The 14,928-nt window shown below is 45.2% G+C and overlaps 1 protein-coding gene and 1 long non-coding RNA gene across 2 annotated transcripts; one reads left to right on the top strand and one right to left on the bottom strand.

The window, feature by feature from the left end:
• Positions 1–238: 238 nt before the first annotated feature.
• On the bottom strand, positions 239–7,109 carry LOC124048020. Its single transcript, XR_006841167.1, has 3 exons — positions 6,975–7,109; positions 683–781; positions 239–527 (listed from the first exon to the last, which is right to left on the bottom strand). It is a non-coding gene; the product is annotated as an uncharacterized LOC124048020 (long non-coding RNA).
• Positions 7,110–7,131: 22 nt separating this feature from the next.
• On the top strand, positions 7,132–14,623 carry LOC124047610 (proline-rich protein 35-like). The gene is made up of 3 exons (XM_046367932.1): positions 7,132–7,220; positions 11,428–12,993; positions 13,139–14,623. The coding sequence occupies exons 2-3, from the start codon at positions 11,603–11,605 to the stop codon at positions 13,986–13,988; spliced, it is 2,241 nt and encodes a 746-aa protein (XP_046223888.1). The 5' UTR covers positions 7,132–7,220; positions 11,428–11,602; the 3' UTR covers positions 13,989–14,623.
• The last annotated feature ends 305 nt before the right edge of the window (positions 14,624–14,928 follow it).

Below are 14,928 nucleotides of genomic sequence, written 5' to 3'. Positions count from 1 at the left end.
CAAGGGATGCTGTTGAGAAGAAACTCAATGACATTCATAGCCAAATCAGAAACTAACACACAGGCATGCAGTATACAGATCAGTGCATTTAGATACACACACTGCACACACACACACCCTCCAGGTCATTGTGTTTACGGACTCACAAACTCTCTGGAATCAAGCTGTTAATGTAATGTATTCACCTACCCTGCAATGATGGGCATGCACACACACATTCAAGCACACACACGCATCCTGTAGGTCAGTGACTTTATGGGCACACACAAACACTCACATAAACACACACACACACCCTGCAGGTCAGTGATTTGACTGACAGGTGCTTTGATGCTCCATGACAGGATCTGCTGCTTCCCTTCATTTCCACTTCCTTTTCTCCCATCAGGTGACACCCCCACAGGTGCCACGACAACCGAGACCCCGCCTCCTCGGGGTGTGGATGGGGGGCAGCTGGTAACCGTGGGTGGAGACTGACACGATGAGCTGAACCAAGAGACGACGCACCAGCTGCTTCCCATCACGGTCTGACAACACAGGAGCAGTGAGAGTCAAGTCCATGTCTCTGTGTCTCTGGACAATGGCAGATATATCAATGTCACTCGGAGTAATACTAACAGTTAACTTTGTCTGTTATACCATGGTTGACTGACATCTCAATCAAAAACAGAATGATAGTTACCTCTCTCTTCACCTATTCCAATGGAGGGTCATGTAAACTGTGTTTATCTTGTTAAAGGTATTTTGTATTGACTCAGGAGGAATAGAAGGGCATCAATATCTGGAGAGAAAAAGAAACCAGTCATAAAGTCAGTCATGACTGCACTTTTGACATTTGCCCTTTTCAGAGGTAAACCAAGCTCACTTCAGAGGCAGATTTTTTTTTAAAGTTTGGACCGTGTCCATCACTCATCTTTCCTCCCTGGTATAATTGTGTGAGGGCATTTGAGTGGAAAACTGAAAATGTCTCAATCCTCCTGCTTCATGCTCCCAGGGCTGTTTGCTTCCTTCACTCCCACTACAGCCTGGTCTCATAGATGAGACGTAACATTGTAAACTTAAATTGGGGACACTTAAATTAGTATGATATGTTACGTTTGGTATGGTTACATAAGACAGAAGGTCACTTAAGGCAAAAACAAAAGTAGGGTAGCTGGTCAGGGTGGATGGGTAGGCGTATAAGGCGAACGTCTAGCAACCCAAAGGTTGTATGTTCAAATCTCATCAAGGACAACTTCAGCTTTTTAGATACTTAGCAACTACTTTTTAACTACTTTGCAACTAGCTAACCCTTCCCCTAACCTTAACCCCTAGCCTAGATCATGTTAGCTACCTAGCTAACATTGGCCACAACAAATATCATACGTTTTGCAAATTCGTAACATATTGTACAAATTGCAATGCATAACATATCATTGAAATTGTCATTTGTAACATATCAAATCAAATGTATTTATATAGCCCTTCGTACATCAGCTGATATCTCAAAGTGCTGTACAGAAACCCAGCCTATAACCCCAAACAGCAAGCAATGCCGGTGTAGAAGCACGGTGGCTAGGGAAAACTCACTAGAAAGGCCAAAACCTAGGAAGAAACCTAGAGAGGAACCAGGCTACGAGAGGTGGCCAGTCCTCTTCTGGCTGTGCCAGGTGGAGATTATAACAGAACATGGCCAAGATGTTCAAATGTTCATAGAAGACCAGCATGGTCAAATAATAATAATAACAGGCAGAACAGTTGAAACTGGAGCAGCAGCACGGCCAGGTGGACTCGGGACAGCAAGGAGTCATCATGCCAGGTAGGCCTGAGGCATGGTCCTAGGGCTCAGGTCCTCCGAGAGAGAGAGGACACCGGATAAGACAGGAGAAGTACTCCAGATATAACAAACTGACCCTAGCCCCCCAACACATAAACTACTGCAGCATAAATACTGGAGGCTGAGACAGGAGGGGTCAGGAGACACTGTGGCCCCATCCGATGATACCCCTGGACAGGGCCAAACAGGAAGGATATAACCCCACCCACTTTGCCAAAGCACAGCCCCCACACCACGAGAGGGATATCTTCAACCACCAACTTACATCCTGAGACAAGGCCGAGTATAGCCCACAAAGATCAGCACCACGGCAAAACCCTAGGGGGGCGCCAACCCAGACAGGATGATCACATCAGTGACTTAACCCACTCAAGTTACGCACCCCTCCTAGGGATGGCATGAAAGAGCACCAGTAAACCAGTGTAATAGGGTTAGAGGCAGAGAATCCCAGTGGAAAGAGGGGAACCGCCCAGGCAGAGACATCAAGGGCGGTTCGTTGCTCCAGAGCCTTTCCGTTCACCTTCACACTCCTGGGCCAGACTACACTCAATCATATGACCCACTGAAGAGATGAGTATTCAGTAAAGACTCTCACATGGGTAGGCAGACCATTCCATCCAATGGAGCTCTATAGGAGAAAGCCCTTTCTCTAGCTGTTTGCTTACAAATTCTAGGGACAATTAGGAGGCCTGTGTCTTGTGACCGTAGCGTACGTGTAGGTATGTACGGCAGGACCAAATCAGAGAGATAGGTAGGAGCAAGCCCATGTAAATGCTTTGTAGGTTAGCAGTAAAACCTTAATCAGCCCTTGCCTTGACAGGAAGCCAGTGTAGGGAGGCTAGCACTGGAGTAATATGATCACATTTTTGGGTTCTATTCAGGATTCTAGCAGCTGTATTTAGCACTAATTGAATTTTATTTAGTGCTTTATCCGGGTAGCTGGAAAGTAGAGCATTGCAGTAGTCTAACCTAGAAGTAACAAAAGCATGGATACATTTTTCTGCATCATTTTTGGACAGAAAGTTTCTGATTTTTGCAATGTTACATAGATTGAAAAAAGCTCTCCTTGAAACAGTCTTGATATGTTCGTCATCATCAGGGTCCAAAGTAACGCCGAGGTCCTTCACAGTTTTATTTGAGACGACTGTACAACAATTAAGATTAATTGTCAGATTCAACAGAAGATCTCTTTGTTTCTCGGGACTTAGAACAAGCATCTCTGTTTTGTCCGAGTTTAAAAGCAGAAAGTTTGCAGCCATCCACTTCCTTATCATATGGACATATCACATCATATGGAATGGATGATGGACATCCACAAATAAATACATACCATACGAAACGTAACATACTAATTGGAGGGTCAGATTTACATTTACTATGCTACGTCTACCCCTGAGTCCAGGTTGCCCTCTATGGGCCTTTCACCTTTAAGAAAGACAGGATGTCACTGTCACTACCGACTGAACTCAACGGTAGGCTCAGATGGATCTGTCAGCAGCAAAATGCCTGGGAAGAGTTTCCCCATGCTTCCCCTGAGCATTCCAAGGTATAGCGAATATACATAGGAGATGTTCTACGAGTCTTTACACTGTTTTTAATGTGTTTATACTACAATATCTATCCAATCTTTTGGCAAGAATAATGTTGACCTGTTATGGATTTAAGAGCCGTGCAAGGAAGCATTCAATGTGAGTGGTATTTTAGTGTAAACGGCAACTATGTTTTCGACTGGGTAACACATTTATGGTGTGCTGTACACAACTAAAGCAACTTGCACAACCTACTTTTAGACACTGGATCGTGATATGTTATGATACCTACAACCATTATGTATTACCACATAATTAGCTCGAATGAAACTATTTCAAGTTAGCTACTGATTTTCTGTTAAAACGAATATTAACATTAAATTATATACCGGAGTAACAAAGAAAGACACCAAAGGCATTTGGTGGCTGTGTGTTGGTAGAGCAGGGGATGGATGTTAGGAGTTGATCTCCTTTGAAAACAACGGGAAGGAAGAGGGACGGGCTGTTCAATAATTGATTGTGGCTGAGAGCGATATGAGTTTACTTAATGTGCCTGGCAGCGCAGGGCTAAGAAAGGAGCTGTTAGCTATTCCACCTCAGGCCCTAAACCCAGGCACTGGAAAAGGGAAAAAGGCTTGAGGACTGAACACTCACCTGGGCAAGAGGTAGGTCATCCGTTAGTGCAGCAACTATTACCCATCCTCCACCCATCTTTCCATCCACAATCCATCTTGTGTGTATATGGAGAGCCTGTGTGTGTGTGTGCTTCTATGTCATGAATGTGCGCGCTTGCATGCCCGTGTGCGTGCGTGTGTTCGGCAGGGGCTGCACAGCTGGATCTCCCCAGCAGCGGTGTTGTAGCTGCCCCCAGGTTCCTTTCTCTAAGTCTTAATAGAGTGCTCCTGTCAGCCTCCCCAGATGCCTCTCCATAAGGACACTCACTACACCAGCACAACTCTCTCAACTCATGTCTACTTCTCATTGGTACATATCTTTACAGCTCTGGAGCAATCTCAACTCCAGACATGAGCCAAAAGCCTAAGCCAGACACTACAATGGCTGTTTGGGAAGTCGCACTAAAAAAAGTGTGTTTCAGCTGTACACTAAACACGGAACCTATACAATTATAAAATATTGCAGTGAAAGATGAAGATATTAGGCAATAGAACCATGGGACTAGATCCAAGAATTCAAGATACAACTGCACACATAAGATAGTGGAAACGGATACCCCCTGTCTCGCTCCCTTTAGTGTAGAAAAGATGTGACTTCAGCCATAAAGAGGTTTAAGGAGATAGGAGATGCTGTATACATTGAGTTCTCTACAGTGCCAGACAATGTATAGACTTGGCATTAGTTCAACATGGGGACCTGACACCCCCTCCCAAGTGTCCCCACTGTTGGAGGAAGAAAGTCTTTCTCTCTCTCTTTCGGAAAACTGACATCGCCTCCCAAGTGGAAGCAAAGGATCTCTCTCTCCTTCTCTCTCTTTCTCTCACTCCCTCTCTCATTTTCTCCCTCTTCTCTATCTCACCCTCTCCTCTCGTTCCTCCTGATTTGCCAGACATCCTCTTCCCTCTGCTGTCACATTTGGTACAGATGGTTAGGCCCTATGGAGTGGCCTGTCAGTCTCCATTTGCCCAGCGCAGTGTGACAGCGGGCCTGATGGCTCGTGAAGGGCCCCCGACTCCCCCAGACACACGGACACTGACATTTTCTCAAAGGGGCCCACACACGCCTCCACACAGCTAGATACTGTAGGAGAGAAATGAAGAGAACCTGGAGTTGACTCTGAGCCAGCCACAGGCTAAGAGAGAGATAGAGGGAGAAATGAAGAGAGAGAGGGATGGGTGAGAGTGAGAGTGAGAGGGCTGGAAACAGGGAGTTGGAATGGGAGGCAAAGAAGAGAGAGGGAAAAGGAGAAAGAGAAATAGAAGGGTTGAGAGAGAGAGAGAGAGAGAAGAGAGAGAGAGAGAGATGGACAGGTCTGAGCTGTCAGATAAGGCACGCATCAGTCATTGCCTGTGGATGTGATCTCACAGCTCACGTCAGTAACCTATCCAGTGCCCCTGTGCCACTGCACTAATCACTTCCCTGGGAGGCTGCACTGAGTCGTGTATCAGGCAGCCCGGCCGGCCAGGCAGCGTGTGTGTGAGGCCAAGCGGAGGAGAATGAGCCCCCGACCACCCTCAGATGCACTTCCACCTGACATACCCCTGTTTACTCAAACACACAGTCCGTACACAATCATACACACACAGTCAAACTCAGTAGATACACACACAGGCAGTGTCATATGTACATGCGTGTGCATGCATACACATACATGGACAAATACAACCACAAACAGACTTATTTTAACTATAGATTATGGCCAAGATCTTATATTTGTTATGATTAATGCTATTTTAACAAATTGTTTATTCATATGGAATTTACCTGAAATGGAAAAACCTCTAAAGGGAAAAGCCTATAACCACAAAACTGAGAGAATAGCAAAATCAACAAGACCAAATGGACCAAAAAATCATAAAAACGAGGAAAAGTAAGAAATGTTGATCCTGACAAGTAGCCTATTGTCTGTTTGTCTCAACGCAGCAGCAAATATTCTCTATTTTCCTATCTCTCTCATGCGGAACGATTTGACACATAAACTGACAGATGTGGAGAATATCCCTACGCGAAGGTTGACAGCTTTGTTTCCCGTCTTATCTCGTTGTTTAGCTCCCCATTCATTTCACCTTTCTCGTTGATATTGTTGGGATTTTGAGGTTTCCTTTTAATCTATTGTCATTGACAAAGACTGTCACTTTCCATCCATTTCAGCATCGTACCGTGACGATGAAATCTTCCTTTGAACTACAATAGAAATAACAACAATGACATCTAGATGTTAGCCTATCATATTTCTGATATTAAATGTTGGGGAACATATTAACCTACATTTAAAACATAAGGTTATGCTTTGGCTACGGGGTGTTTTTTGTGGTCGGCCCTTTTATGTGTTAATAAAGGCTAATAGTTTTCAAAAGCCATGCTATTGAAATATGCAGGAGTGTGGCTAAACCACCGGGTAAAAGTTATGCATGACTGAACTAACAAGAACAAACCAAACCACAACTTCTGCAGGCTATTAGAAATCTTAACCAGAATGCGGTCTCTCGTGTATAATATGCATTTATATTATGAATGAAATATGTCTACACTTGACAACGTCCCTCCAATATGATGGTTTTGTCTTTCAAATATGTCCATGATAAGCTCGTTGGAACAGAAAGAAAACGTGTCTATCCATGACTATAGGGCCTATTTTTAACCATAAGCATTACCATTGGCACCTGGTTGTTTTAAAATAAGAATATTCTTATTATATGAGAGTGCTAACAAATAGTCGAAGAATTCACGACTTGGAGGTAACTTTTAACATTGAAGCCTATAGGCTATGATGTGTGAATGAAAAGACTCCTGAAATAGTTCGGTCAAACACGTTTTGAGATCGAGCATTTCCAGGCCTCACGTGGAAACCAACAAGAAATTGTAAAAAATTCAAACCAAATAAAACATGTATTCAATTTGCACCGGCTGACTAGCCTACCTACAGTCTACCTCAAATTAAACGTTGTACCAACCTTTGCCAATACTGTCAAATCCGTTTACTGTATCCTTGCTGCAAGGTAGACACCACATGTGACATTACCGGGTAGGAGGGAGGATGCTGTATTGTAGTGCCCCAAGGCAATGCTCCTAGTCAATATATATCTCCCACACACTCGCTCTCACGCTCCCATTTGAGCAGGATATGCGCTGTCTGCTTAGTAGCCTACCGACAGACACAGAGAATTGACAGACATAAACACACCACGGACACACATCAGGTAGGAATACCAGATTTATTCCCTAATTTCAGATACAATGTGTTGTTTAATTCGTATGAGTTGGTTTTCATTTAGTAGACTCTGAATATTGGGCTTTGCAGTTGAGTCGTGTCAATGTTTGTAATTGTCATAATTGGTCCACAGACACCGTTGTCCATGGGGAAAACAACGCAATGTGTTCTGTTATTTGACATGCATGGAATGTGTGAAAATGACATGACAAATATTTATAATATTCTATTACTATATCATTCAAAATAACAGCCTATTCATTTTAAGATGAGGAAAATGTCTCACGGAATTATTTCATGAACTTTTTTTAATACACAGACCTTCATTACTTTAGGCCTAAGTGTTACTTTATATAGATTTTTTTACATTTATTTCCGAACTAAGATGAACAATTTATTTTAGGCCTAATTATGAATGAACTATTCCACAAGGGAATAAGCCAGCTAATTGTTAGGATGCAAGACTGACCATTTCTAACACTGTGATAACATGGGTTTAGGCCTGCTATCTATCAAAGTCTAATTTAGGACTGAAATAAAGAATTTTTTTTTATAGAAGTGTAGAAATAAATGTGTCATTTGCTTTGATATGCATGACAACAGCTGCATTTGGATATGGAATGTTTCTCAATATCATCCATGGGAAATCCTTCTGCATCTCCAAAAAGCTGAGAGGAATGGGATGGTGTTTGACTTGACGTATTTATTAAATATCACTTTTATATTCATTCAATAAATATGACACACAAGATTCGTACAAAAAAAATCGACGTCAAACACTCTTATATCTTCTGTCATCCGCTCCTTCAGGACCTTCTCCTTAGTTCAAGTTGACAGAAGACATTGGATCATCGCTCAGTTTTCGCTGCAAGCCACCATCTTAGGTAAAGTCACATTTAGGCTCGATTTGAAATAAAATACAAAACTGTTATACTCTCTGTATATAACTATAATATAGAGAGAGTAAATAGAAAGGATGATTCCACACTCTATAAAATGCCATTCTTTCCTCTCTGTGAGTAGCCGACAGATCAACACCTCATATTGGTGCCATTTGACACATTTGCCCCCCTTCCCCCATCCCATCCAACGTTATCGGTTTTGGTTGTTATTGCATGAACTTGTCAATGCTTTTAGTGAGGCGAGCCTTCTTAATTGAAACAATAGATGTTGAAGCTGAAGCGATTAGGCCTGTCTGATCACAAGCCCCTAAAAGCTTAAAACAAGACCGGAGGGCCTGGATAAGGGAAAGGTGGGGGGCAGAGGCCCACAGAGTCAGAGGGGGTAGAGGGCATGGCGGCCACTAACAGTGTTCAGCAGTGAAAAAATCTAAAGGAAAAATTATTTGTATTGATTAGTTCCTAATAGCAGCTGTTAGGCTCCATTATGATCTCAGAGGCCAGGTCAGAGCCTCAGGGGTAGACAAGTGAGCCAATCACATGGGCCGATGCAAACGGGCTAGTGTCTGAGGGGCCAATTGGGGCAGGACCTGACAAAAAAAAGGGAATTTTTGTCATCCCTCTCGTATTACAGATATTGCAGTGAAGTCAAGGTCAGTTTCTGTCGATCTGTCCTCACAAGTTGTGATGTGCGAAGCGATGGTTTAGTAAAAGTTTATAGTGTTCTTAAACAAGTCTTCACCACCAGGGATCTCAGGGGAGAAGCAAGAAGAATGATTCAAGTAATTAAAAGGAGAAAAAGCGGGTGTGTAAAGTTGATTTTACCTCAGCCCGGACCCCGAAACATCACACAGGCTTTCATCCGTGAACGGCCTCAGGAAAAATACAAAATAAAAGCCTCACAGAAGGGTCTTTTAATCTGAAGAGCGACGCTCTCTCTCACTCTCTCACTCTCTCTACCCACAGGGCTAACCCAGCGGCTTGGCTTACAGTGGAGAACGATTACTTTTCTTTCTCCCCATCCCGTTGACTTTAGGTCCCTGTCCCCCCCTCAAAAAAAAATTACAATAAATTGTAGGGGAGTGTTTGTAATTGGTTTAAGGGCGTTATTAGGGTTCATTAAACTAAAGTGATTGTTATATTGAAATATGGAAGAAAGTGGTGCTCTGTTGAGATAATTAGACAGAATACTGATATTCTCTTGTATTTATGTATAAAAACTAATTGTGAGACTGAATGGTGCATACAATGATGGTATTTGAATCAGCCGCATCAGATAATAGGGTAGGTGAAGTGTGTAAAACCTGATTTAGATTTTTGACGTGAAAACTAATTTGACATTTAGTCTGCATGGTTCAATTGTTTTGTTTACCTTTGGGGATTGTGAGCTACCGTAATTATATTATAGGTCAGATGTTTTGTCATTACTTAAATATCCAACAAAAATTCTGAAATAGAGAGCGAAAGGAGTTGATAGGAAAGTCAGTCATTTTTATTTTATAATACATTTAACCAAACAGTTAAGAACTAATTCTTATTGACAGCCTACCGGGGAACAGTGGGTTAACTGCCTTGTTCAGGGGCAGAACGACCGATTTTTACCCTTGTCAGCTCGGGGATTCAAACCAACAACCTTTCGATTACTGGCCCAACTGGCCTCTAGGCTACCTGCTGCCCCACTGGAGTGTATAATTTCACTAAAGGAAACTTAATTAATCTTTAAAAATATTGTAATGTGCAAAATTTAGTCCACTGGTTTATACGTTTAAAAAACATTTTTTTAAATCCTGATAATGACTGATTACATTACACATACATTAGTAAATAGTTCACTCATTCACTTAAAATATCCACCAAAATACACACAGGGAACACTTTATTTTATGGTCCATTATTTACCTGATATTTATTTTTAAAATATAGCAAAAACATTTCATTACCTAATAACCACCTCTCTGTGTCTTTGGGATTCATTAAAAAAAGTAGCACCAGCATCAAATAGTACCAATTGTATTGAATGTTTTCAAGTCCCAAAACGTTATATTTGTTACCATGTAATTTTCCAGTAAATTCCAGTTGTAATAGATATGCGAGATGTCCCGTGAAAGGGTATATTCAACGTTGAGAACACCACCCCAACTCCAAAAGCAAAGAAGTAGAAGGGAAAGACAGAAGCGGGCGAGAGGAGAGCAGTTGAACTTGGTGCGATGCGCCCTGACCCAAATCCCAGCCCTGGCACTAACGATGCCCTATGGGCGTGACGCCAGGCTCTCATTAAGAACCAGGGCACCCCCCCCCCCCAACGCCCGCCGTCTACAATCCTCACCCTGGCCCACTGCACCCCTGGCCGGCCTCCAGGGGCCCAGAGCCCATGTAGCCAGGCCATGGCTGTGAGTAAAGCCCCCCCTGCACAGGTGCCTGTTTGCCCCCCCAGCCCTGGGCCCTGGGCCCTGCTAGTGCCTGGTGCTGCACTGGAAATAATGAGTAGTGGCAGGTACAGTGAGAACAGAGCAGCGTGGGCCACCCTGCAGTTAGGTTAGTGGCAACTCAGCTCAGCAGCTCAGGTAGACAACGTATGAAACACTCCCATAGATGCACATATGCGCATGCTGATACATGGCCCCCTATGCACATTCACATACTCTTAGCACACAGATACAGACAGACTCAGGGAAATGCATGAAGATGAATATACTCAGGCCTCCTGAGTGGCGCATTGGTCTAAGGCACTGCATCCCTGTGCCACTAGAGATTCTGAGTTCAAGTCCAGGCTCTGTTGCAGCCGGCCGCAACTGGGAGACCCATGGTGCGGTGCACAATTGGCCCAGCGTTGTCCGAGTTAGGGGAGGGCTTGGCCGGCAGGTATGTCCTTGTCCCATCGTGCACTAGCGACTCCTGTGGTGGGCCGGGCGCAGTGCATGCTGACACTGTCACCAGGAGCACAGTGTTTCCTCTGACACATTGGTTAAGGAATGCCCACTTAACCCAATGCCCTGGTTAAGTGGGCATTGTGTCAAGAAGCAGTGCGGCTTGGTTACCTTTGCCTCTCCCGAGTCCGTACGGGAGTTACAGCGATGAGACAATAGGGGAGAAAACGAGCAAAAAAAAATATTAAAATATGAATATACTCACCATATGCTCTGCAGTGTAATTCTGACAATCTAACTCCATTCTGCTGTTTCTTTCTGAGACTTTATTTAAAATGTTGATTGACTTCTTTTGGAAAAAATGTATTAAATGTATTAATTTGACTTTTTAGGTTATAATTCCCAAAAATATGTATCTTGTGTTCCACAGCTCCTGCCCACCTGGATCCCAGCTTGAGGAATATTTCTCAACAAATAAAGAAATGCAAAACATCTAACCTGAGAAGGAACGAGAGACTGTGTCCCTACACCCCCATCTCTCCAAGACTTTCACATACCTTCTCCTCAGAATAACCTGCATTGTGAGCACAGAATCATTCAGCACCATGTCCAAGGAGGGTCACGCGTGCAAGGTGACCTCCGTGTGCAAGCACAAGGAGCGCAAGCCCAAGAAGCCCCACTACATCCCACGGCCATGGGGCAAACCATACAACTATAAGTGCTTCCAGTGCCCCTTCACCTGCATGGAGAAGTCCCATCTCTACAACCACATGAAGTACAGCCTGTGCAAGAACTCCCTGTCCCTGCTCATTGAGTCTGACTGGCCCTATAAGAAGGGCAACCTGCTGCACCCAGACCAGATCCGGCCCCTTCAGCAGGCACACTGCCTCCGGGCCGCGGCTGGGAAAGAGGAGCCCGAGCCCTCCACAGGGACCGAGGAGAGGCCCCGGCAGCGGCGTGCAGTGGAGGAGGACAGAGACAATGGACAGAGTCCGGCAGGAGAGGAGGAGAGGGGACAGGGAGAAGGGGCTGAAGTCAATGGGATGACCAGAGAGAGCTCCAATAACAGGAATTCTTCAGAAGGGACGACCAAGAGAGCAAGTAAAGGGCCTGAACCTGAGCTGCTGATGGCCGATATGTTCTCTTTGGAGGACCAACTTCTGCGGGCACGTACTGTGGAGGTGGAAGCCCAGCTGAAGCACTACAAGTTGTCCAAGACGTGCCTGACAGCCCCCGGGCTGCTGTCGGAGCAGTGGCGTCTGCTGGCCACCAGCCAAACCAAGGCCAAATCCGAGAGTGCCCAGCCTAGAGTGGGCAGCTCCATCCCTTGCTACCCTCTTCCACCTGGCCTGGTGGACTACCAGGATCCCACGGGACTCAACTTGTCTGTACTCGGAGTGGGCTACCCCCTGAGCCCCAGCCTCTTCTCCTATGTGAACTCAATGAACACAATCCCCACGCCTACCACCAATGTTAATACCCCAACTCATGCGCAGCTAGCCCAGCTCCCCTTCCTGGCATCGGCCGCTCAGCTCATGCAACCGGCATCCGGTGCACACCACCCTGCCGACCGGAGCCTCCTGCCACCCCACTTCTACTACCCCTTCCTCTGTGAGCATGCCTTCGGAGCAGCCTCCGCTCAGAGTGACATCAGCAAGGGGCTTAAGACCTCCGTGAATGGCCTGGAGCCCAACTCCAGTTACCAGCCCAAAATCAACTTGTGGAAGGTGCCTGCTCTGAGGCCAGGTACTCCTACCACCTCCCCTGCCGCCTGGGTGTCCCCCCAGAGAGAGTCACCAGACCCTTCCTACAGGACAGGGGACAAGTTTGAGGCTGCAGCCAAGGAGGGGAAGACAAGCTGGGGCCTCAAGAGGACAGGGGCCACCTTGGGGACCCACAAGTCCCCTGTGGAGAAGAGGCCAGCCCTTGGGTTCACCCTGGACCTCCTCAAGAACATTCACAAAACCAAACCAACAGAAAAGCTCCTCCACAGCAGGTAAGATCCTACAGATCCTACTATTTAAAAAACATTTTTTGCTTTTTAATATTTGAGTATTTATTTTTTGTATTTTCAAAACTTTTTCTATATTTTCTTCTCTGAAATCTCAGATTTCTAAAATTCTTCTTTGATCTCTCCATAGTTTTACGCATGCTCAGTCTGAAGCCCAGCCAGCAGAGCAGTGGTACACAGATCCTCCCGCAAGCCCAGTCAGTGATTCGCCCTCTCTGCCGCGTTGTAGAAGACCCAGCAGCCGGGACTCTACCACTGGCCAAGGGACGGGGGAGGCATCTTCAGAACCAACATCAGCTGCTGCCCTCCTCAGCGATCTCTCCAAGGCTCTACAGGAGTACCAGGAGGCTGAACGCAAGATCGCCCACTTGGAGAAAGAAGACCTCCCTGCTCAGGGACACCTATGGGAACACCTGAACAAGATCCGCAGTGAGCTCTCCCACATTCACCATGCACTGGAGAGGACAGCTCGCCAGAGCGAAGGACCCCTGGACCTCTCGGTCAAGAAGGAACACCCTGGAGTGACCAATGTGGTTGCCACTGGCGACCAGGGCCTCGAGGGAGCCTCAGTTAAAGATGATATTACCATGGAGACCGAGGAGGAAGATGAGGAGACCAAGGAGAGGGACGAGGAGGAAAAGGAGAACGAGAGGAGGAAGGAAGCGATGAAGGCTTCGTTGGAGAGTCGCAAGCAGTCTTTGGACGTGCTGATCAAGATGAGTCAGGTGGGGGTGAAGACGGAGGTCCTATCCTCAGGAGGGTTGGGGTTGAGGCCCAGCCAGGCGGAGGGTCTCTGGCCAGGCAGGACCACCAAGTGTGAGGCTGACTCCAGCGTGCTGCTTTGCCCTGATGGACGGCCCCTCACGGTCTTCAATGACTTCCCCACCTTCTCCACCAAAAACTCCAAGAGGCCCCCGTCCATCAAGCAACTACGGGAACCACAATGTCCGCCAAGCCCCTTGACCACAATAGACTCCTAAACCTCTCCTGAGAAACTCAATTTCCCAGCTTGCCACACACCTGAAAGCCCTCCTTCTCCTTAAGACTACACAGTAGCACTATTTTATTTTGTTCATGCACTCCCAGACTCTCAGTGTCCAGGCAAGGGCTTACACCACTAATGTACTTTACAACACCACCCCCATCTCCCCATAAAGACGACAAGCATCGTACCTTCAAATAAAGGGGCGAATGAAGAAGTGGCTGAGAAGAAGTGACATTTAACATAAGACTAGTACCCTCAATCAGTTCTCCCTATTAAAATGGTGATTGTTGATGCAGGATTATTTGGAAAAACTATTCCAATGGGCAGTAGCGATGTTTGAAATGAAAGACTTGTTATGCGACAAAACATGTATTTGCACTTGAAAGAGTGACTGCATAAAACATAAAAACCTTGTTTTAATATCTAAGGTATGAATTCTCTTACAATTCTGTCCCAAGTTGAGAGACAGTCCTTTGAACTGATTTGTACATATTGTAATTTATTTGATTGATGTAATCAAAATGAATTAAGAAGTAAATGTTATGTTTTATATTATGTCTTGTTTGATTGTCTTATGTGTCTGATTATACCATTGCACTGTACATGTCCACTGTACATGCCTATATCAAATGCACTTTCATTTATTTGAATAAACAAAGAAATATTGTTGTAGAAGTTGTAGAGTTTTGGGCTGAGCCTTTAGAGTGAATGAGTGATTGCAGGGGCGCAACTTGGGGGGGCAGCATCCCGGAGTCGCAACTTCACTGTTGAGACTGGTGTTTCAATGAAGCTGCCAGTTGAGGACTTGTGATGTGTCTGTTTCTCAAACTAGTGTAAATCTAATGTACTTGTCCTCTTGCTCAGTTGTGTACCGGGGCCTCCCACTCCTCTTTCTATTCTGGTTAGAGACAGTTTGCGCTCTTCTGTGAAGGGAG

Source organism: Oncorhynchus gorbuscha, linkage group LG11, assembly GCF_021184085.1.
Source record: "Oncorhynchus gorbuscha isolate QuinsamMale2020 ecotype Even-year linkage group LG11, OgorEven_v1.0, whole genome shotgun sequence".
NCBI lineage: Eukaryota > Metazoa > Chordata > Actinopteri > Salmoniformes > Salmonidae > Oncorhynchus > Oncorhynchus gorbuscha.
This window is presented reverse-complemented; position numbering and strand designations above follow the sequence as displayed.